General features: G+C 41.6%; 1 protein-coding gene across 3 annotated transcripts in view; it reads left to right on the forward strand.

Annotated features, from left to right (window-relative positions):
* Positions 1-25,188, forward strand: part of HMGCLL1 (3-hydroxymethyl-3-methylglutaryl-CoA lyase like 1) — a 143,865-nt gene that overhangs the window by 112,738 nt on the left and 5,939 nt on the right. For all 3 annotated transcript variants that reach the window (XM_033939884.1, XM_033939882.1, XM_033939883.1), the window contains one exon: positions 24,006-24,131. In XM_033939884.1, the coding sequence (XP_033795775.1) occupies positions 24,006-24,131 (126 nt within the window). The remainder of the gene's footprint in view (positions 1-24,005; positions 24,132-25,188) is intronic.

Below are 25,188 nucleotides of genomic sequence, written 5' to 3' on the forward strand. Positions count from 1 at the left end.
AACTTTCCCCCTAAATTGTGTGTGCCTGCAGATGAGAAATCAGTGTAGTTGCTTGAAAAGAGAGGTTCCAGAGGTTTTAGAACATTTAAAGAAGATATACTGTGCTGTTGAATTTGAATAGACTGTATTAGAGATAGATGGCTCTGTGGGACCATTGACCTATGTTAAGACTTCTGAAAACATTTCATTAATGACAGTACAGATGTTGGGACTGGAGGCTTAATAGTATGTGATTGAGAACTCTAGTTGTTTTAAATGGGGATTAAAGGACTTAAGAATAGTTTGGATAGCAGACATACAATACTGTTTATAATATCCCTAGACAGTTGAGTACAAATCTTGTGCATACCACAGCTATGTATTCAGTATATGATAAGTAATTTTTTCAAGATTCTTTTACTTGGTTTAAAAACAACTAAATCTCAATTAAATTATCTGGTTTTAAGTGTAAACAAAGTGAATTTGTCAAACCTTTCAGTAGATGATGTTTATAAAACATGTGAAATGTTTAACTACCGACACTTTTTAAAACAAAAGAAAAAAATGCAGTTCTCTGGATGTCATGTCTAGGTCATGCACCTATTTAGGATGGGGGAGAGAGAGTTAGATTGTTTTGCAGAACAAGTTATTTTGACCCCCCCCTCCTTACTTATATCAGCTGGAATAGCACAGAATCATAGGCTACTCAGACAATTGAAGAACCTCTGAGACGGCCTGATGGGTACAACTTCTATTGGCTAGGACCCCCCTCCTCCAAGAAATTGACAGGGCAATTCTCTTAACTAGGCAAGGTACATTTAAGTGCCAAGAAAATTGAAATGTATGTGTAAGTTCTCTACATACTATTCTGTAGTGGAGCACATAAATGCCTAAGTTGCATAATTACTAATATGTACTGCTGTTGAAATATGTTCTCTTACTCATTCCAGAACATAAGAATAGACTTACTAGGTCAGACCATCAAGCACAGTAGCCCGTTCACACGGTGGCCAATCTAGGTCCCTAGTACCTGGCCAAAACCCAAGGAGTAGCAATATTCCATGCTACCGATCCAGAGTAATCAGTGGCTTCCCCCATGGCTTTCTCAATAACAGACTACGGACTTGCACGGTCTGTGTCTGTATATGGCCATTTGGTAGAGGATGGGCTGGGGAGTAGTGCTGCCCGATTCACAATTCGAATCGGTTCACCGATTCACTTCAGGTGAATCGATTCGAATCGATTTAAATTTTTAAAAAATTGGCTTCCCGATTCAGACCCTCTCCCCTCGGCCCCTAAAGCAGGAGCGGCAGCGCTGATCTTGCTGGCTGGCCGCTTCCACACCTGTTTTAGAGGGCGAGGTGGGAGGGTCAGTCGGGAAGTGCTGCAGTCCGGCTTCCCTCCTGGCCCCCCGAAGGACTGCCCCCCCCCGAAAGACTGCGCCCCCTCCCCGGGAATGCCTCCATGTTGCTCCTGGCCTCCCCGAACCGTTTACCTTATTGCTGGAGCCTGCAGTCGAAAATCGCGGTTACAGCGTCTTTGTGCTCTGAGCTGTTTCCTCTGCTGCGGTCCCGCCCTCCTCTGACATCAGATGCTACTTAGTGCATATGTTTTATTGTCATGTCTATATTGTAAATTATTGTCATGTCTATATTGTAATTTATGTAAACTATGTCATATCTGCTCTGTCTGGATTATTATGGATGTACTTTGTAACCTGTTCTGGGCTCCTTTGGGAGGACGGGCTAAAAAATCGAATAAAGAAAGAAAGAAAGAAAGAAGGAGACCCTGGCAAGCAAGTTATCAGAAGACAACCAGAGCCTGGGACCAACAAGATTTGAATAATGACCAGACAACAAAAGGTAGAAAAACTAATTTTATTTTCCATTTTGTGATTACAATATGTCAGATTTGAAACGTGTATCCTGCCAGAGCTGGTGTAAGACCGCAAACGTGGGCTAGGATTTAAGAGAGAGAGGAAAAGTGTTTTTTTGTTTGTTTATTTTGTTTACATCACAGCGCCAGTGTGGTTAGGAGAAGGCAAAGGGGGTGAAGAGGCTATAAAATAAACCCACCAGGATGTTTGAAAAAAACACCCAATTGTTCAGGAAAATCAAATCGAATCGAAAAACCAATTCAGTAGGCTGAATCAAATCTAATCGAAATTTTTTTTCCTGAATCAGGCAGCACTACTGGGGAGGGCTTCAGTGGCTGGGAGGGTGTAGATGGACTGAAGTGAGTTTTGACAGAGACTTCAGTAGTTGGAACCTAAGAACAGTACCGGGCAGAGCTTTGGATTCTTGCCCAGAAATAGCTACGAAGAAGAAGAAAATAAACCAACAAATTTTTAGATTAAATCAGTTTGGCAGACTAGATGGACCATTTGGGTCTTTATCTGCCGTCATCTGCTATGCTATGTTACTATGCTATGGTTTATACATGCGGCTTGCCATACATAAGCATTTCCATTTACACCTGCCATTGTACAAAATGTAGCTATGCCAGCTTATCCTTGTGTTCTATAAGCACAAACACCACTCTTACTTTAAACAATTTTTTACAGAACACCTTGAAGTTTGTTATATTTTTCTGTTAATGTACTAAAATTGCAATAAAAATTTTGAACAAAAAGAAGTGGGTATATAGAGATACACTATCTGGCAAATTCTAAAGGTAGGCACCTACATTGGTGTGCCTAGCCGATAAAGGTGCCTAACTTAATTGGTAATAGGCTTAATCGGCACTGATTATTGGCACTTAGCATCTCATAATAGGCTTTAATTAGACTTAGTTGACAGGTGCGTAACTCAAAAAATGCAATTCTATAAAAAGTAGGCAGTCCAAAGCAGGTGTGTGTTTAGGGGCAGATTATGGGTGTGTTTTTGAGTTAGGCTCTATTAGGCGCCTAACTAGTCACAGGAAACCCTAGTATATATAAGATACACTGAAAGTTAGGATGCCGAGCAACACATAATGTCACTTAGGCATCCTGTATAAATTCACATTTTGCACCCCCTAACTTTTATAGAATTGCGCTTAGTGATACACTAATTGGTGCCAATATATAGAATTAGGCCCTATATGTCCAATACTCTTTCACCATACTTATTCATAGATCCTTTTTTCTTACTTTAAATAAAAATATTTATCCTTTTACAAGCAGGCAGCATATTCTCATGTGTGGGTGACGTCATCCATAGAACCCAGTACGGACAGTGCTAAAAGTGTACTGTCACGTTAAACTTCTCAAGAAGCTTTGAGATTGCCTGCACCATACGCATTCGAGTGCCTAACTGCCCTACTCTGGCTCATGGGTCCTCAGTTTTTAATTCTCTGCAGAGTGAAGAAGTTGTGTTTTGGACTTTGTTCAAATCATGTTGCCTTCCCAACTGTATTTTTTGCCTTTCAGCTCAGTTTTTCTTTATTTTACTATACTAATAATAGTTTCTTCGGTTCTTATTTAAAATAATAATAAAATATATATTGATATATAAACATTAATTTTTTTCTCAGTTTGGCCTTCAGGCCTTCTCTCTTTAGTGTTTTTCTCACTGTTTTTTTGTTGGGTTTTTTTTTATGTGGGGGTTGTCTCAGCGTAGAACCAGTGAGTTTTGACTTAGCTGTCTAGATTTTTGCACATATGTTGGGGCCTCCTCTTAGGTTCAAAAAGTGCACTTGTTACCAATGGCCCATCTCCATCACTTACTCGCAAAGCTGGTGCATTCAGTGTCTGGGTCTGGAACATCAAGTGGACACTCACATCCGCTGTTCTACTCTGCAAAAAACGTTCTCTTAAGGCTCAACGCATTCAGCAGAAGTTGGACCCGCCATGGCTTCCAGCGACAAATCAATGCCATCAGTACCAATAGTACAGGCATTGATGCCTCCTATGATGTTGTTGAACATCATTCTTGCAAGGGTAAACCTGCCAAGAAGCTGTCCTCTACTCCACCAGCATCACAGGCATCAGCAGCATCGCGTTCCTCAATGCATGCCAAATGCGGATGCCATAAGACTCCTGTGCAGGTTGTGTCTCTTATAGGGCATGCTTCCTCATCAAGGTCACCTACCTCAATCCCCTGCAGCACCAATGGTACCGGATGTTAAGCCAATGGTACCAGTACAGTCCTTCCAGGACCAACTGAAGGAGTTCTTTCCGAGGGAGCTCGGTGACCTGTTTAAGCTGCATACAGCATCGGTGTTTACATAGACTCCCTCAGTACCAGCCCAGCTTGAGCATGGCACATCAAGGCCCAATGATACTGAATCCAGTTCTCCATCAAAGCATCAACAGACAACGAGATTGCATGGTACCAATGCTCGCTCCTCTAAATCCAAGCGTGCATCGCCCGGTATGATTCCCGTTCCTCTTGACGCAGATCAAGATCTAGAAATTCTCATCAATGAACTTCATCTTCCTCTTCATCTGACTGATATTGACATTGTGGAAGGAGCCCTTCTCAACGTTCTGACAGTCATCATCCTTCTTAAACAAGGAAGCATCCTTCTTCTCCTTCCTATAGAGAATCTCATGGAGTTCCAGATGTTGATGCTGCTCTTTCTCAAAGAGACACTTATTCTGATCTTGAACCCACATCATCTGCTTCAGAGTCATATGGCATTCCAACAGATCCATTTCCTCCACCTCCAAGACATAGATCTCCTCCAGAGAGACTTTCTTTCACTAAATTCATCAGGCAGATGAGCAAAGCTTTGTCTGTTAAGATGGAGTCAAACGGTGATCCCAGAGTAGAGCTTCTTGAAGCATTAGACTTTGATGAGCCTCCTAAAGAGCTCCTTAAATTGCTTCATCACAATCTCCTTAAGGAGGCTCTTTTTAAGAACTAGGAGACTCCTCTCACTCTTCACATAGCTCCAAGGAAGATAGACTCTTATACAGAATAAAATCCTGTCCCGGCTTTGATAAGCCGCAACTGGCACATCACTCTTTACTGGTAGAATCTACTCTTAAAAAAATCCTCCAGTACCAGAATATATGCTACTGCACCACCATGAAGTGAAGGCCGTACAATGGATAGGTTTGAGCACCACCTCTTTGTTGGACAATAGAATATTCAGTTATAACTTCTATATGTCATTTTACCTTATACAACTCATAAAGAAATTGTCTGAATTCCAACAATATATTCCATCTAAGTGACTTTCAGAATTCCAGAAAACTACTCATAGCCTTCTTCAAACCAGAAAGTTTATAACAAAATCAGCTTCTGATGCATTTGATGTTGCATCCAGAACATTGGCTATGTCTATTGATATGAGATGGCTTGCATGGCTGCGAGTCTCTGACAGGGACATTAACGTTCAGGTTCATTTGGCAAGCATTTCCTGTCTTGGCGAAGAGCTCTTTGGGGACAAAGTGGAGGATGCCACTCAAAGACTTACCTAGCATGAACAAAACTGGACCACCTTAACGGGATCCAAGCCTAAAACTCTGCCATCTAAATATTATCAGAGACCTGCTTCCTATTCATATAAGAGATGTTATACGGAAACCTCATCCTCTTCAAAACTCCCACTATAGAAGAGGCAGAAATTGCAAAAACCTCAGAAGCCTCAGATTTCTGCTCCTCAGAAACCAGCTCAGTCTTTTTGACATGCTTCTAAAGAGCATAGTCACAGTATCCCCATTTATTCACTTCCTCAAACCATCAGACTTGGAGGAAATCCTGTGCCCGAGGACACTGGGACGCCATAAGCAGGCGAATCTGAGATTGCAATTTGCTTAACCAGGCCTCTGGGAGGAGGACCTTCCCCAAGGAGATGTCGAACAGAACCTTAATTTTTTCTACATTACCACCTGCTTGGAGACTGAGACAGACTGAGTTGGGAAGAGGAGCCTCAGCTAATATACTACAACCAAAGTTTTGGGCTCAGTCTCTACTTGCTGTCATTAAACAACTGTACCAGTCCAGAGAGCTAACAGAAAATTAGCAAGTAAGAACCTAATTTCTCCTTAAGAGTTTGCACAGATGGAAAATCTTTTAAGAAACTGTTAAAAGTCTCTCTATTTGTGAGATTCTTACTTCCTTGATGGATTAGATACTAGGAACTAATAGAGCATCCCTATATCATTTGAAGATAAGCTGATGATGTTTACTGATGTTTTTACTGGATAATGCATTAATTTGTAATGTAATATTAGTTACTTTTATGTATATATTAACTGTTACCCGCTTAGTTGATAAGCGGAAAAGTAATTTTTTAAATAAATAAAAACTTTCCAAAGTCTCATCTTCAACACTCTCAAGTGTTGAAGTTCATAGGAGCCATTCTCAACACCACTCTTCTACGAGCTTTCCTACCCTAACAAAGACAAAATATCTTGCTTCACCTTTGCAATCATGTGTCTACAAAACATCTCAGCAAGACAACTGATATGTCTCATGCATCAAATGGCATCCACAGTTCCCTTTGTAATTCCCTTTGCTCGACTTCAGCTCAGGTCAGGTGTTTCTTTAGTCTCAGGCCACGGATTCCTTATCCCAATGGATCAGTCACCTTGGCTCTTCGTTAATCTCTCCAGTGGTGGTTGAATCCAACAAATCTGTCCAGAGGCTTGCTGTTTCATATCCCTCAAACAAAAAAGTGTTCTGCTGCCTATGTGTTTCATCCATAAGGAATTATATGCTGTTTGCACAGGAAGGAAGGATTAGGTTCTTACCTCAATCCATTTTCTGAACAGTATATGATTCCTTACACCCTGCCCTGTCATATGTCTGTTATGCCTGTGGAGGCTTGTTGTCTTGTGAGAGTGTCCAGCAACTTGGCTTGTAGCAGCCAAGAAAGAGAAGCAGAGCTTTTGAAGTTGCTGCATAGTAGTGCTGAAATCGATATCAGATTTCAGCACATTTTCCTTGCTAAGAATTGTACAAGTGTTAGTGCCAGTTACACACTAGTAGATGGATTTTTGTTTCACCACCGTTCTTTGTTTCCTTGTTGGGCGGTTGTTTATCTCTTAATTACTATTGCAGATCAATAAATAAATAAATATCTGGATCGGGGAGTTCCCTGAGCTCCTATTTGTTTTCTTTACCTCTCCTAAGGGTTATCACTTGCTTTGGTACGGACTGAGAAGAGGGAGAGCTGCCCAGAGAAACAAGAAGGTGGAGAGAAGAAAATGATTGATGTTTTCTGTAAGCAACTTGCGAGTTGAGGTGCTTAACCCATCCATAAGGAATCGTATGCTGTTCTACAGGAAAGAGAATTATTGAGATAAGAACCTAATCCTTACATCATATGCCCAATGTCATGTCACTCAAAAATGAATATTCATCACTTAAGTTTGATCTAATCTTTATTTTGCTTCCAACATGAGCACAAAAATATCATATAACATACAAATTTTAGTAGTCTTAAGGCACTGGTTTTAATGCCAACTTCAGGACACTTTCAAAAATTAGATCTAGATGGTGGTGAATTAAACATGGTAATGTCCAAAGGGCTGAATGAAGAACTAGATTGGATGACCCTGGCATGATACTGTTGGCTTTCCAGGATCAGCTGATTGTTTTAACTTGAATATAACAAATACCTCTACCATATTAAAGATCTAATTTTTGAGCATTCTGAAGTTGAATACAATGCCTTAAGACTACTGAAATTTGTAACTTATATATGGACTTAAAGAAACTGATTAATCACTAGAAATTCAACAGCAAAACCAGCTCCAGAAGTATGCAAAAAGAACAAATATCAAAAAGTGAGAGGTCAATAATCAGCCGATGGCAATCACTGTTTTTTGGTCACCACTGGCAATGAAGTCTTGGCTGTCATTTGGGGCTGTTGGTAAGTATATATACTGTATTAGTGATTTGTTGTTGTTTTAAACTGCATTGATGCTTTTGGGTGAACAGTATATCGAATTAAATAAATCCCATTTTTTTGGTGGGGAGGGGCTCCCTCCAATTCCCTATTTTTAGGGAAGCTCTAAGAGTCGAGACTACCCATTTCATTTAAGGCAGGTAATAGTCTATAGGGTATGGTGGGAATGTTCTCTATTTAATATGAAACTAGCTTCTTTCAGGTCTGTAGGGAAGGGGGTTGTTAATTAAGTGTACTGTGATAGCTGTTTCCTTAGGAAAGTAGTTCTATGTTTCAATCGCCTTAGATCTAAAAACAGGAACGAAATGCGAAGTAATTAAATTTGCAGATGACACCAAACTATTTAATGGGGCTAGGACTAAATAAGACTGCAAAGATTTACAAAGGGACCTGAATACGCTAGTGGAGTGGGCAACGAGATGGCAGATGAAGTTTAATGTAGAGAAATGTAAAGTCTTGCATGTAGGAAACAGAAACCCTAGGTACAGCTACACGATGGGAGGGCTGTTGCTGAGTGAGAGTACCCAAGAAAGGGATTTGGGGGTAATAGTGGACAAGACCATGAAGCCGTCGGCACAGTGTGCAGCGGCCGCTAAGAAAGCGAATAGAATGCTAGGTATTATCAAGAAAGGTATTACAACCAGAATGAAAGAAGTTATCTTGCCGTTGTATCGAGCGATGGTGCGCCCACATCTGGAGTACTGCGTCCAATATTGGTTGCCGTACCTAAAGAAGGATATGGCGATACTCGAGAGGGTTCAGAAGAGAGCAACACATTTGATAAAAGGTATAGAAAACCTTTCATACGCTGAAAGATTGGAGAAACTGGGGCTCTTTTCCCTGGAGAAGAGGAGACTTTGAAGGGATATGATAGAGACTTACAAAATCATGAAGGGCATAGAGAAAGTGGAGAGGGACAGATTCTTCAAGCTTTCGAAAACTACAAGAACGAGAGGACTTTCGGAAAAGTTGAAAAGACAGATTCAGAACCAATTTTAGGAAGTTCTTCACCCAACGGGTGGTGGACACCTGGAATGCGCTTCCAGATGGCGTGATAGGACATACGTGATGGCGTGATAGGATACGATATTGGAGTTCAAGAAGGGATTGGACAATATCCTGAAGGAAAAGGGGATATAAGAGTATAGATAGAAGGTTACTAGACAGGTCCTGGACCTGGTCAGTGGACTGTTGGGCATGATGGACCCCTGGTCTGACCCAGCAGAGGCACTGCTTATGTTCTTATATTTTGTATTACTCTTGTTTGTTATGTACTTCCATTTGCATAATTCTATATCCTTGCTGCCTTTGGTATTTCCTTATTCTTCCAGTCATGATTTTAAAGTCTAGAGTTTAGTTATCATTCTTTGTTTAAAATGGCTGACCAACCTGCATTGTCTGCTGAATGTCTATAACAAGTTATTTTGGTTACTAATAAAAATTGTTTACAACAAATTAAATAAATCAACCCAAATCAGTATCCTCAGATATTCAATGCCAGACCAAGTCTGTGAATATCTTTCCCAAAGCAGCTGAAGCAAAACATAGCACTATGTTGGGATGATATTTTTGTGCTCATATTGAAACAAAATGTAAATGAGTATAAGTTATATTAATTTGTATTGAGCAAATTGTGTATCTATATATACAGGGCAGGATTAATTTGTCGAGGGCTCCTAGGCACTCAAGCACACTGGGCCCCTTGCCCCGCCCCACCCCACCATGCGCCCAGGTGGAAACAGGAAGCTGTGTCAGAGGGAAGCTTTGGGCAAGCAGCACCACTTGCACAATTACAGTTCCCGTTGCCTTTCTTACTTGCTTGTCTTACTTACTTGCTTGTCTTACTTTCCGTCGATGGGGGGGGGGGAGGGGGCATTGCTGATCGATGCTGGAGGGGGCCCATCGCTGTTTGGAAAAAACAATGTTGATGCCCTCCTTCATCGGGCCCCCCTGACTATTTTGGGCCCTAGGCATGTGCCTACTTGGCCTATTGGTAAATCCTGCCCTGTAGATATATACCTACCTTTTAATGTTCCACAAAAAAATGTGTTTAAAATGAGAAAGTATTCAGTGTATGTTCTATAAACAGCATATTGGCACCCAGATGCTATTATAGAAATAGTGTTCAAGGTGCAGCTTACATTATGGTGCACAGTTATGTAATTGGTCTCTAGATCTTAGAGACCCATGTCAAACAAGAACTGTGCAGCCTATAAGACTGCTAGCACCCTCAAGAATCTGATAGAAAACTTGGCTAGGTAAAAGAAGATGGTGGGGGCAATGGTTGACTGGCCTATGTAGGAAACTGGGTTGCTAGCTTAGCTTTGCTGCCCCAATACTCCTTTGACCAACTTGGTATGAAAAAAATCCCTGCTGCGAGGATTTAGCCCTGCTGGCTCTGCTCCCTATCTTCTATCAAGGGGATGAATGGGGCAATGAGACATTAGACAAACAATGCCAAGTAAGGACCCTGTGTACTTTTGTACGATAAGGCCTGAATAAGCCCTTGCACCTGTTTTCTGTTTAAAGTATTATTATTAACATTTATTTACATCATCTGTGTAACTAAAAATGCTTTAGTCTTTAAAAAGTCATAGGTATTGCAAAGTGATATAAACAAAAGGGTATACAGTGTTCCCCCACGAGTTCACGGTTCGTGGACTCACTAATTTGCGGTATTCTCTGACCGCCTCTTCCTGTACTAAAGTCGGGCTACACCCATCAGGAGCTGCGTGTCAAAGCAGCTCCTGATTGGTGTTGCCTTATTTTAGTAACAGGAAGAGGCAGTCAGAGCATACCGTGAGTGATTTTCTTCACTTGTCAACGCTCCAGCTGCCCTCTCCTACCTTTTGACAGGCGAAAAACCATATTCATGGTCTATCGAAATTTGCGGGGGTTCCTGGAAAGGAACCCCCATGAATATCGGGGGAGTACTGTAAACCGATAAAAAAATATGTAAGATGAAAACACTCCAGATGGTTTTAACATGGAGAAGGGGTTTTGCAGATTGAATAGTTTAAGTTCAAACATAGTACAAAGACCAAAAGTAAAAAATAAATAACTCCATGTCTCTGCAGTATAACCAAACCAGTAAATAAGCCTGTGTGTTTGGGATTCCTTAAATCCCTGGGTGTACAGTAGTATTTGCTGAATTCTGCAAACCCTGATGATTGTTCCTTTTGGAAACAAAATGTTAGATATTAATGTAAGAACAAAATAAAGGCCTGTATTGAATGTGCCTACTCTCTCAACATGGCTCTTTAAAAAAATATGCAACATTAAAGTTACTTACCAAATAATATTTCATTTGGATGAAATTGAAAACTTAATTGATTATAAAATCAGTGTTTTCATACTTTAATAAAGACTAATGGAACTGGATACAGACTGGTATAGAAATATTCTTTAAATTACTGTCAGTGAAAAAAAAAAGAAATAGTAAAAAAAAAAAAATTATAAAAATTTGCAACCCTTTCAGTGAGAATTAAAAAACAGCTCAGGAAATTTTATGCAAGAGTGAATCTCAATTAGGTTCAAATATTTATCATGAGGGATTCAAAATTCCTTTACAATGACAGTAATATAAGTTGCAGAATGAGCATATATGTACATATAGGGGTGGTACATGTGATTTTTCATCATACAGTTCATTTAACTACTATAGATTACAGTGTGTGGGGGTTTTCATCCTGAAAATATAATCAAGTCCATCTGATAAAATAGATGAACATCTGGGTTAGTTGGTAATGATTTTACCAGGCATGATTAAGATGCAAGACAATGAGGCTATAGCAGCAAAAACTTGTCTTCAGGAAGGTTTTGAATGACTAGAAGGATATTAAGAGCCAGATTTACTAAAATGAGTTACTGCATTAGTGGGCACTAATACATATTCTAGTGCAATAGGTGTGTCATTCTGAGTGGACGAGTAATATCCAATGCCCTCGATCACAAGGAATCCATTCTGGCTTTTGAATCCCTCCTACTTCACCAAAGAGCTCTGCTTCTTCAGTTTTTTTCCTTTTGCACATGAGCCTGAAGGAGTCTTTTTTGGTCTTTTCACGGTCTTTTTGCTTCATTTCAGTACTAAGAGCTCCCCTTGTCGAGGGTAAAGCTCTGCTTGCAAAGAGGAGAAACAGACTGAGGTCTGCAGCTGACAAGACCAATCCCTTGTGGTATCTGTTGGTTGGCCTGCAGAAGCATTTTTGGAGCTCGGGACCATTCCCCTTGTAGCATTGCTTGCCTACTGCATCGCAGAGACTTAAGTGGAAGCTGTTAGGCATCTGTTGGAGGTTCAGTAGGGTCTTGCAAGGTGCCAGCTGCATTTTACCTTCCACCATTTTCGCATCCATGGGGGTTGGAGGCTCAGTCAGGACATTCAGTTTGAGGCAGTGATTTCTTCTCCTACATCCAGCTACCTTTAGAGCAGAGACAGGCTGCAGCTCATTGTCAGCACAGGTCATAGTAAGTAAAACTGTTACAGCCTAAGAGGAAAATCAGGGGATCTGTAAATGTTAGATTTAAAGATTTCTGCCTGTTCCCTGATGTTCCCCGCACCTTTAAAATCCTAAAATAGCTAATTTTTTCATTTTATTTTAGTGTTTTAGAGCTGTTTCTTTGCACCAAAATGCTGCCATGGCAGCCATCTTGGATTTCCAGATTTGTTTTTTCAAAGTTCTCCAGAAGCTCCAAATCATTTCATTTTGCCTCAAAATTGATGGGGATAATGTCTTCAGGCTCTTATGAACCTAATTCATGTCAGGTTTATGCCAGATGGGTACCCAAAGAGCGCCTTTGCGCCACATGCCATGCAGCATGTGAAGAGGGGGCCAGAGTAGTTGGCTTAGCTTACCCTTTGTTCTCTAGGGCTGAGGAATGACTGGGAAGCCCATTGGTTGAGGCTATATTTCTTTTGGAGCCTCAAAATTGTGGTTGTCCTAAATGCAGAGACTGAGGAGCCAAAGAGACGCAAGCTGGAGACCTCTTCAGGAGACACAGTGCTACCTAGTATGGAATTTTCTCCAGAATTTGCTAATTTGATTTGGTGAGTCTTTTCAGACAATGTTACTGTGGTAGCCTATGTCAATCACCAGGGGGGCACCAAGAGATCCCAGCAATTTTCAAAGATTCTCCAGAATTTAAAGTTACAGAGAGAGGGTAACTGTTCATTTTTTGGGCCAAACCTTAATAATTTTGTTATGGTTGCATTAAGTTTCATTTGAACAGAGGTAGCCCACATTTGAAGTCTGGAAATACAATAATTTATATTTAGATCAAAGTTGCTCAGTTTTGGATCTACTTCTAATAGAATAAAAATATAATCCGCATATGTAAAAATTGTTTCAGAAGCAGCTAAATTGAGATTCTTTAATGTAGTCATATAAATGTTATAAAGTAAAGGAGACTGCACCTTCAAAAAGATATGAAAAGGATGGAGTCAGTCCAGAGGAAGGCTACTAAAATGGTGTGTGGTCTTCATCATTAAGGCATATGGGGACAGACTTAAAGGTCTCAATATGTATACTTTGGAGGAAAAGTGGGAGAAGGGAGATATGATAGAGATGTTTAAATACCCATATGGCATAAATGCGCACGAGTTGAGTCTCTTATTTGAAAGGAAGCTCTGGAATGAGGGCATAGGATGAAGTTAAGAGGTGATAGGCTCAGGAGTACGGTAATCTAAGGAAATAATTTTTTTACAGAAAGGGTGGTAGATGCATGGAACAGTCTCCAGAAGAGGTGGTAGTGACAGAGACTGTGTCTGAATTCAAGAAAGTGTGGAGTAGACACATGGGATCTCATAGAGAGAGGAAGAGATAATGGTTACTGCAGATAGGTAGACTGGATGGGTCATTTTTCCTGTATTTTCCATCATGTTTCTTTGAGAAATAAGATGAAAACAAATAGAACAGAATCCCAAAATCTAAGTGATGACAGACTTTCAAGGAATAGGTGATGATCAACAGCATCAAAAGAAACTGATAGAGCAAAAAGGATAAGGATAAAATAGAGACTTTTGGATCTGGCCAGGGATAGGTCATTGGAAACTTTAGCAAAGACTGTTTCAATTGAATATAGGGGGTAAAATCTGGATTGTATTGGATCAAGAATATCTTGAGATAAAAGAAAATCAAGACAATGGCGCATTCAAGTAGCTTGGATAAAAAAGGGAAGGGGGAGACGCGATGATATTTGGAAAGGCAAGTAAAGTCCAATGAAAGGGTTTTTTAATTTTTTTTTGAGGAATGGTGTAACATCAAGTTTGAATGCATCAAGAACAGTTGCAGTGGAAAGTGAAAGATTGAGGATATGACAGGTAGAAGGGTTGACAGTAGGAGAAATAATGCTGAGTAAATGGGAATATGATCTGAGTATTTATTTATTTTATTTTTTTATTTATTTCTATTTTTATCCCGTTCTCCCAGTAGCTCAGAATGGCCTACAAGCAAACATTCACAGTGGAGTATATTTGGACAGTACAAAGATTATACAGTAGTTCAAGTACGGGGATTATACAGCAAATTAAATACAGGTTAAGAATGGACTATATAGCAGTTTAAGTTCAGGTTAAGAGAGGACTATACAGTAATTTAAGTAGGGGTTGAGGAAGGGGGGAGAAGGAAGGGGGAGTTTAAAGGTGGATTGCAGTTGTCGTTTTAGTTGAAGAGGAGGGTCTTTACCGCTTTCTGGAAGGTCATCAATGAGTTCTGTGATCTGAGTTGCGGGGGGAGTTGGTTCCAGAGTTGGGGGATGAAGTGGCTGTATGAGCGTTTGCGGGCGGTTTCTGACAGGAGAGACCTTCCTGGGGGGATGCATAGGCGTTTCTCCATTTCCGAGCAGAGGGGGCGAGTGGGGGTGTATAGGGTTAGTTTGGACTCTATGTAGGCTGGAGTGGAGGTGTAAATTCTTTTGTGTGCTATTACCAGGGCCTTGAATGCGCAGCATTGGTTAATCGGAAGCCAGTGCTCTTCATGGAGGTCTGGGGAGATGGGGTCGTGGTAGTTGAGGCTGTGCAGGAGGCGGATTGCTGCATTTTGTACCCGCTGGAGGCGCTTGAGATCTTTTTTTGGCTACTCCATTAAATAGGGAGTTGCAGTAATCCATCCTGGAGAGGACATAGGCGTAGAGGAATTGGACCAGGTCAGGTGTGGAGATGTAGGATTTGATCCTTCTTAGTTGGCAGAGGTAGTAGAAGGAAGTGGAGACTACTTGAGAAATGCAGGTGGACAAGGACAGGTGGCCATCTAATGTTATCAGATAGAGAGTTTGAAAGAGGAAAGAAATTGAGCATTTTCTTCTTCAGTGATTTCAGAAAAGGTGGCAGAGGTTGAAGGAAGGTTGAGAGAATGGAGTGTGGGAAGAAGAGGTAAAGGTGACTTGGTTGAGAACTCAAAATTAATCTTGTGAACCTTGTCACAGATGTACTCAGCCATAGTCTGAGGAGAAAGTGAAGGGGAAGTAATGGTACCTTGAGGAGAGAGTTCAATGTGACAAAAGACAGTGAGAGTTGGAGCTAAGAGAGTTTATGAAATGGATGCAATAGTCTTTTTTTGACAAGTGAAAGAGCAGACTGGAAGGTGGTCAGGAAGAATTTGAAATGCATGAAGTCAGCAAGGGCATGGGATTTTAGCCAAAGGCATTCAGCAGATTGGGCACAGAAATGTAGGTAGCAGATTCTTGAGATGAGCACCTTCTGACACCGTACAACGTGTAACAATGCCAACCTGAAAAGTAGGCATGTTTAGAGGTGGAGAATAGGCATGGTTGATTTAGGCGTCACTAGGCATCCAAGTTAGGTGCCAGTAAATTAGGTCTGGTAAAACCTGACTTAATATATCGGTGCCTACCTCCTGGATGCCTAGTGATGTCTGAGCACACCTAGGCACCATTAAGTGGGATTCTATAAACAGCGCCTAGCGGTTGATTGACAACCATGCTGAGCAGCGCTTACAATGTAGGTGTCACTAGGTGCCTTTTATAGAACCTGGCCTCAACTGACTAAGGGGCCACTCTACTAATCTGTAAAAAATATTGTGGGTTAGCAGTCATTCACTCAATAGCATCCATTCTAGAAGGGGGTCAAGATTGATCCCCACTCATTTCTTCTTTGGTGCTGCCATCATGAAAATGGCAAAACCTGACCTCTTAGCAGCATGGTAGAATAGGGAGATAGTTATCTAGGCCACTGACCCAATGGATAACTAAGCCCCTGGGGGGGAAAGGTCTATGATTCAGGATAGGAGGTTGTGAGCTACTACCCAAAAGAGATTTGAAGCACCACTTGGAGGCCCCCTTTAAGAGATGCTAATAATATTAAGTGTACATTTTAACCCTTGCTTTATTACATCAGAACCATTGTGTCCACAATAATTCAGCAAGCTAACTATTAGTGTATAGCAGAGTTTCTCAACACACAATATGTGTACCCTTAGGAGTATGTGAGCCTCTTGTTGGGGGTACACGGCACTGCGTGGGTCTCCCACCCTCCTTCCTCCTTAATCGCCGCCACTAGGGATCCCATGCCCTCTTTCCTGCCTACTCACCCCTCTCCACCAATGCGCCGCCACCACCAGAGATCCCATGCCCTCCTTCCTGCATTCCCCACTCCACTGAAGCCGACCCGAAAAGGCTTCCTTCTGATGTCAGAGCTAATGTCAGAAAGAAGCTTTCCAGGTTAGCAAGAGATCCCAGATACCTCCTTCAGGGCTGATCCTTCTGGCCTTCAGCCACACAGGGACACATCGCAAGCAGCGGCTTTTGCACATTGCATGCGGCTAACCTGGAAGCCTTCCCTCCAGTGTTAGAGCTGATATCAGAGGGAAGGCTTGTGAGAGAATTGTTGGGCATGAGTGAGAAGGAAAATATGGTGCACATGGGGAAAGGAAAAAAGAGAAAAATTGTTGGGCACAGAGAGAGAGAGGATTGAGATAGAGATGCATGGGGAAGAGAAGAATGAGGGAGAAATGTTAGATATGGTGGTGGAGAGAGAACAGAGGGACAAATTGAAGGGGATGCAGAGTGGTGCGGGAACAGGCAGTCAGCCCTATGTGCTGCAAGAAAAAAGAAGAGGACTCGAGCCACGTCAGCCATCACTGCTTGCGGGGACCAGGCAGGCAGCTGTGTCTAGCGAGGGAAGGCGACGGAATGAAAAAAAAGTAATGGTGGGCTGGGCCTGCCCTGCCGAATTAAAAATAGGAAGGGAGCATGGAGAGGCTGGGCCTGCCTGCCTGCGGGGAGGCCTGGAGAGGGAGGCCTGCCTGGGAGGGGGGGAGGCTTGCTTGCCTGGGGTGGCTGCCTAGGAAGGGGGAGGCCTGTTTACCTGGGGGGCTGCCTGGGAGGGACGAGGACTATCTGCCTGCCTGGGAGAGAGAGGCCTGCCTGTCTGGGGGAGCTGCTTGGGAGGGGGGAGGCCTGCCTCCCTGCCTGAGAGGGAGGCCTGCCTGCGTGTTGTAGCGTGGCCGGCCCTCAAGGCTCGCAGTAACCGGCCCACGCTTCCAATATTCTCCCCAGCGTGCTTCCTCAAGATGGAGGAAGTCCCTGTTGTGCATAAACTTATCCTATGTGTATAAACAGGATGGCCTCACACAGGTAATTAATGAAATAACAAAAATCAAATTTATTGTTCAACTGGCAAGTCCAAAAAAAATGCATCAAAAGAAAATGTATTCCAAAGGTCTTTGGCAAAATTATGAAGAACAACATAATATGATAGTAACCAGCCTGATCTGGATATCTGTCTCAAAGTTCTTTATCAATGTCCCATGTGTAACAGAGTTTCTTGATAGTCCTTGACTCTACCAGAGTCTTATTGGTCAATAGGCCAACTATGCATAGTGCACTGCACTGTGCAGTGCTGCCTCATTAAATGCAATAACAAAGATTGGCAGATTTGTTAAAGGGTTCCTTGTTATCAATAGAAAAGAAATCTGCAAATTATTCACCATGGTACTGTGTAAATCCTGTCTCAAACTTCCAGGATATTCACACTTTCTGAAAAGAACTTGCTGAAGTTCCTTCCACAGCAGCCCTCTTGGTAAGCAAGAAAAAAACTTCTCATACAAGCACACCTGGGGGCTAGCATACACTCCATTAATTAGCAGACTTTAGGAAAAATCCTTATGCTCAATAGAAATGGAAACATTCAACAAAAACTTAGGAAAAAGAAAAAACCAATTCCAACTTAATTAATTTCCATTTCTTCAAATAGTCCCACCTCTGGTAAAGTGCTGCAATCCATAGCTTCACCTTCAGGATTTACCAGGGTTGTATCTTCTGGTTCTGTGTCCAGCATTTCAATGTCCCTTGTCTCAGGGGGACCTGGAGGCTCCTTCCACCTGAGAGCTTCTCCTCTGTCTCCCTTCCTCTTGGTCAGCCAGCTCTCTAAATGCTGCCAAGCTGCTGTACCACACCCAGCCCTACTCCGGGGCTGAACTTCTTTCAGCTGTGGTTGCCTTTTCCCCTGCTTAGCCAGCTTTCCACAAAATGGAGGATTTAAAAGGGCCCTACCAGTTTTCACCAGGCTGTGTTCTGCATTAGGTCTCAATACAGCCTGTGCTTCCTGTTCTTGTTCTTGCCTAACAGGGACAACATGGTTAGCCCTGACTAGTTTCAGGAGAGGTTTTTTATCATTCTTCCCTGGCACAAGGCCGGCCTTGGGCTCGGGCTTGTGACAGTGTCCTGTCCCTACCTACCTGCCAGCCACTAGGCCTGTCTACCCTGTCCCTGTTTGCCCTGTGCCCTGTCCCGGCCTACCACTAGACCACCAGAGGGGGGACAGGGTACAGAGCCTGGCAGGGAGGGGGGACAGGGTGCAAAGCTTGGCAAGGAGTACGGGGTTGGGTGCAGAGCCTGGCAGGGAAAATTTGGTTCAGAATGTGTTTTTCTTATTTTCCTCCTCTAAATCTAGGATGTGTCTTATGGTCAGGTGCGTCTTATGGAGCGAAAAATACAGTAGATAAAATTTCTTATGACAGCAAATAATTTACATAGTCTGTGAAAAATCATAGAATTTACTACTGAAGTGCAGTAATTGAATCATGCCATCAATTTTACATATGTACAAAGAAATAGGAAAAAAGATATAGACTCATTTAGTTTTGGGACATTCAAATTCATCTTTGATAAAAGAATGTTGTGGTCACAAGAAGGTTATTTTATCAGTTTTACTTTACTACAAGATCTGTTTACATCTGGCTGAGGTACAGAAGCTGGAAATACTTTTACTATTCTCTTGACAGTAAACTAGACATGTGGAAAACATTGTAATCTGTTAATCTTTGGTGCTTCTGAAAAACATTTGGCTTTATACTTTGGGAGGATGAATATTAACTCTCCAGATCCAGCTGTAAATAACTTGTTGGCATTTGAATGGAGAATGCAGTTCTCATTTCCTAAACATGTCAAATGATGGATATATACTTACATATTGCTCAAGATGCAAGACATGAAAAGATTATTTTTAATTGTTTCAATGCCTTGTGATTTGTGACTTTGTTCAGTGTTTTGACCATCCAAAAGAAAGAGTAACCAATTTTTTTCCCAGTATGATATGACAGAACTAATGAGGCTCTCTTACTAAACTGCATTAAGAAGCTAGTGTAGGTTTTATCGTGCAATAATTATTAGCACAGACCTGCATTAATATCTACTGTATGTTAAGACAAGCAGCTCAGGAGCACACTCACTTTAGCTGCTTAATGTGGGTAGGGGTGAGGAGCCAGGCATAACATAGATGGGTGTATAAGTAAGTGCAGTGGTGACAGCTAATGTTCAAGTTGATATCACTCACTTGTTGTCACGACTACTAGTAGTGTTACTGCAGTTACCACCACCTCAAGAGGAAGTGCTAAGTGCAATCTTACTACTGGTAAACGGATAGCATGGCCATAACCCTAACCCCAACCTTTCCCCCTTGCTCTAGTCATTCAAATTCTTCAACTAACCCCACTTCAATCCTCCCTCTTGACTGGTTGCTTTTCTTACTTAGACCTCCCTCTTTCAACAACCATGCCCCACCCCCATCTGATCTTCCCAGCCAACCATCATGAAGCCCCTCCCACAAGATAAAGTCCTCCCATCTGTCGAGGTGGAAGAGGATCTATTTTTCCTTAAAGGACCCACAGCAACAAGAGGGCATCCTTTGAAAATCAGGGGTGGGAAATTTCATGGCGACATCAGAAAATATTTCTTCACTGAAAGGGTGGTTGATCGCTGGAATAATCTTCCACAATAGGTAATTGAGGCCAGCAGCGTACCAGATTTTAAGAAAAAATGGGATTGGCATGTGGGATCTCTTCATGGAGGTAGTTAGGGAGTGGGCCATTAGTGTGGGCAGACTAGATGGGCCGTGGCTCTTTTCTGCCGTTATGTTCTATGTTTCTATGTAACTCAACCCTCTCTCCTGCCTACTCACATCCATCCCTTTGATTTAACCAGAGGTAAGCCCTGGAGTTCCAGTATCAAGCAGCAGAAGTATATACCCTAGGATACTTAAAGAACCCAATCATGAAATTGCTGATCTATCAATATTTAACAAAACGTTCAGGGCATCATTTAGACATTTGGAGCTAGACCTGTTTTAAAATGAATAAAGACCAAAAAAGGTGCCCAAACTGATCAAAAGACCACTGGAGGGATTAAGGCATGACCTCCAGTGGTCACTGACCCACTTATACTGCTCAAAGATGTGAAAGAAGCAGTACACACCAGCCTGTATTACAGCTTCAGATGGTCACACATGCAGCTTAGTATAGCAGAGGAGCACTCTAAAGGGTACTGCAGTGAACATCACACAAAAAGTCTCACCATAACCTGCTTATATTGTTTGTTGAGCTCATCAAAACCCACCTATTGTACCTACGTAAAGATGACACCTGCAGACATAAAAGCTATTGTGGTGGTGTACAGGTGGGCACAGTAAGTTTTGGGTGGGTTTTGGAGGGTTCGCCATACAATATAAGTGGGTTATGGTGACTTTTTATGTAATGTTCACTGTGTCTCTGTGCCTCTCTGCTCTGCTGAGCTGTTTGTGTGGCCGGTTTGCTAAGAATGCTGGCTGTTTCTACGTCTCAATGCTTTGTTTGTGTGCATTTTCTTTTGAACCTTTTTTTTTTTTAATGATCAAAAAATATAGACACACCAAGGGTGAACACAACTAGAAATGGTCATTTTGGAAAATAAAAGATAGACGTTTTGCTGTTTCAAAAATGGTCATTTTCTCTACTGGATTTTTTGAGAATTTTTTTCCTAAAACATCCAATCTCATCTCTTCAAGGACATACAAAGACTTGAGGCAGTTCAGAGGAAGGTGACAAAAATGGTATAGGGTTTGTTTCATAAGATGTATGAGAACACACTGAAGGACTTGAATATGTATATTAATATGCAACAAACCTCTTCCAGTGATGTTTGGGAGGTAGAATTAGAGGACATGAATGGAGGCTGCAGGGAAGTAGACCTAAGAGTAATATCAGGAAATACTTTTTCAAAGAGAGGGTACTGGATGCTTGGAACACCCTTCCAGGAGAGGTGGTAGAGTCAAAAACGGTGAGTGAATTAAAAAAAAGGTATGGGATAGACAGAGAGGAGACCTAAGTAGAAAGAGGATGGAAACACAACATGGCTGTTAAGGTGTGGTGCTAAGGTGTGGTGCTAGATATGAGTAGTGGAAACTAGGGCCAAAGACTTCTATGATCTGTATTTATTTAAAAAAATAAAATAAAAAATTTAAATTGAATCAGGTTGGGCAGACTGGATGGACCATTCGGGTCTTTATCTGCCGTCATTACTATGTTACTATGTATTCTGCAAATCACAAAATATTGAAAGGAGATTCATGAAATCCAGCATGGAGGAACTAAGGACAATGCCAGACAGATTTTTGCAGTGTGTCCTGCAAATGACAAAAGACAGCTGAAGTTCAGCAACTCCAATGTTTTGTAGATGACTTTGTTGTCACATGCTGCAAGTAAGGGTGATATGCAGCTCAGGTGGGAGTGGAAGAAACTTGACTGGTAAGCTGAATACTGTCAGCAATACTTAGAATCTTAATTGTAATCACATATCATTCCCATCATGTTTGGCTGCCAATATAGTTGTCTTGGAGAAATGACAACCAGTGTTTAAGCATCGGTGACTGGGGCCCACACAGTGGTGGGTTGCTGCTCCCTTATTGAGCAGACAGGAAGGAACATCTGAGTCTTTATCTGCCTTCAATTACTGTGTTGTTGTATGTTACTTGCATCGTGACTGTAAAATGTACCGTATTTTTTGCTCCATAAGACGCACTTTTTTTCCACCCAAAAGTGTAGTGAAGATACAAAATTTGTACTCCCCCTTAGCATTGTAAAACACCCTCCCGCTGCACCTTTTCAAAACACCCCTCTCAGCACTGCTGCCGCACCTTTTCAAAACACCCCCTTCTGCCTCTCAGCACTGCTGCCGCACCTTTTCAAAACACCCCCAAGCACCGCCGCCGCCGTTGTCATCGTTGGTACCTTTTTTAAACAGCCTGGTGGTCCAGTGGTATCCCTCCCTTGTTAGATGGCTCTCCTATGCAGGTCAGGAGCACGGAAGTGAAGAGCAAGCTTTACGCGCTCCCGCTTGGGCTAACTACTGTTTCTAAATGGTGGCGTCATTGCCCTCTCCCAGCCTACCACTAGACCACCAGAGGGGGGACAGGGTGCAGAGCCTGGCAAAGAGTGTGGGGTTGGATGCAGAGCCTGGCAGGGAGAATTTGGTTCAGAATGGTTTTTTTTTCTTGTTTTCCTCCTCTAAATTTAGGGTGCGTCTTATGGTCAGGTGTGTCTTATGGAGCAAAAAATACGGTACTTGCAGAAAATGGTGCAAATCTGTGAGCAAGTCTTCCTTGGGCAATTTTAAAATGAGAATCAAATTGTATTTTCTCTGCAGATCCTGTGGGAACATTTGTATGCATGGTTCTGCCTTGTCAGGAATTCTCAAGAGAAATCCCAGATAGTTCCCCTTTGATATTTGCAGGCTCATGAGTACAATGCATCTGTAGGCCTGCAATTCTTACAGACAGTGTGGACATTGCTCTGTATTCATCCTTTTTCCTGGATAACATAAACTTTACTATTACCACTTTATATTCTTCTATACCCGTCTGTTTGAAAATGTTCAATCAAAATCAAAATATTTTTGAAATCAATGTTGCAGTGCCACCATGTGGTCAATAGACCAATATCAAAGCATATGTATTTTAAAAAGAATGTTAAAAAATCAGAATTTATACACCCAGGCTGAGATAGGTCAAAACAACATAAGTGCTTTAATGCCTTTAAATAAAATATCCTAACAGTTCCAGCATCAATAGAACTCAAATAACAACTGAACTTTATACCTGCTATGAAGTAAATTTGTATAATTTTACTCTTTGAGATCTTATCAGATATTTGCAACCTGATTTGGCCACTGTTAGAAACAGGGTACTGGTGCTTTGTGGACCTTTGTTATATCACAGTATGGCATCTCTTATGTACCCTACACACAAACACGTGAGCATTTTGTAAAATGTGTGTGAGAGAGATACAGCAGTTTATAAAATGTGTGTGTGTGTGTGAGAGAGAGATGCAGCAGTACATCCACTTCACCCATGTCATACCACTGAGAAGGCCTACCTACAGATCATGTGAAAGTAGGTATACATTTTCCATGCATGTACTTATGTGCAAGCATGTGGTCACAAAATATTATAAAAATTCCATTCTACACTCAAAGCATTCTTTACGTGCGAACGTGCTTTATAAAATTACTCCCACAAATGGCAAGTACAGTTATCCCCAACTTTCTATGGCAAATGCAGTTATTCACAGTTGTCCGTGGCAAACTTCTAATCAAAAGTTTGTGCATGCTTTCACTTTGACAACTAGTGCAAATTCTAGGGGTAAACAGTAACCAAAGATTTTGTCTTTAAACACATGGAGCTAGATTTACTAAAATGTATTATCATGTTTCTGCATGTTAGCACAAATTTACAAACTTTTTTTTTTTTACTATGGGCTCCATTTTATGTAGTGGGACCTATTTTCTAATTCTACATTTGCATTTGGTTTGGCGCATTAACACAGTAGTCTTTGTTACATCTAGCCAAAAGCATGAAAATTGACCACCATATGTACGTAACACAAGATTAAAATGACTATTTCTTTATTTTTTTTTTCCAGATGGGAGTAAGTGTTGTGGATTCTGCCGTTGCTGGACTAGGTGGTTGTCCCTATGCTAAAGGTGCTACAGGAAATGTAGCCACAGAAGATGTGCTTTATATGCTTAATGGTTTAGGAATCGATACAGTAAGTTATTTTTAATTTGATTTGAGATTTAATTATTTGTTTTATCAAATCTGAGATCTGTGTTTCAAAAGACATCTTTGTGGTAGAGGCTTCTACCAAGTAAATGCTCTGATGCTCATAGGAATTCTATAAGTGTCGGAGCATTTACCTCACCGGCCCATGGTAGAAACCTTTACCACAACTTTACAAAAGTCAGCATTAATTATTCTTGAGTATATAATATACAGTAGTCTAGTTGTTCAGTTACTTTGGGCCTGATTCTGTATAATGCGAGCAAAGTTGCATGTACAAATCTGTACGCATTGCCGATTGACCTTCAGAGTACAGTGGTGCCCCATTAGCTTCTGGATTATGGTATCACTTTTCTGCAACCCTTCCTCCCCCATGACCCTAATCCCACTCCCTCCCATCCTAGGCATAGGTAGGAGCCTACCAAAATCCCCGCCTAATCCTATTGGCCACCATGTTAAATACTAGTACCTGTTAAATACTAGTATTACAAGACTTCTTCTAAAGGTCACTAGCTATTTTGCAGTATCCGCCTTGACAGGCTGGAGTGAGTGGCAATTGCTACTTCTCATAAGACCCATCTGGATCAGAAAGCATTTAACAGGTAAGCAGGGAAGGGCCTACAAGGGGTTGGGTTGAGCAGGGAAAGGTTCAGTCAGCTTTTACCTACATACAGGGTGGGAAAGAGGGAGGATTGGGGTCACAAGGAACGGAGTGGTGATTCAAAGGAGCAGAGAACAACTGCAACAGGTCCCTGAAAATATTCAGCCGGGGCCTGCAAAGGTTTCTTATGCAGGTCTTGGATGAATATCAGCTGGGACCTGCATAAGCCCTGGCAGCTTCCTTATCTTGATTTAGCCTCAAATATTCACTGATACTGCCCTTGTGACATCAGTGGAAAAGAAGTTCCAGAATGAGAGCATTACTTTAAGCTCAAAGGGGCAGATTCTGTATCAAGCATCCCAGTTATAGGCAATGGTAGGCATCCTACCGCTGTCTAGCAGCCAATCAGGACACACGTTTTAAAAAAATAAACCTCAGGCAAGCC

The sequence above is a fragment of the Geotrypetes seraphini genome, chromosome 3 (assembly GCF_902459505.1).
Source record: "Geotrypetes seraphini chromosome 3, aGeoSer1.1, whole genome shotgun sequence".
NCBI lineage: Eukaryota > Metazoa > Chordata > Amphibia > Gymnophiona > Dermophiidae > Geotrypetes > Geotrypetes seraphini.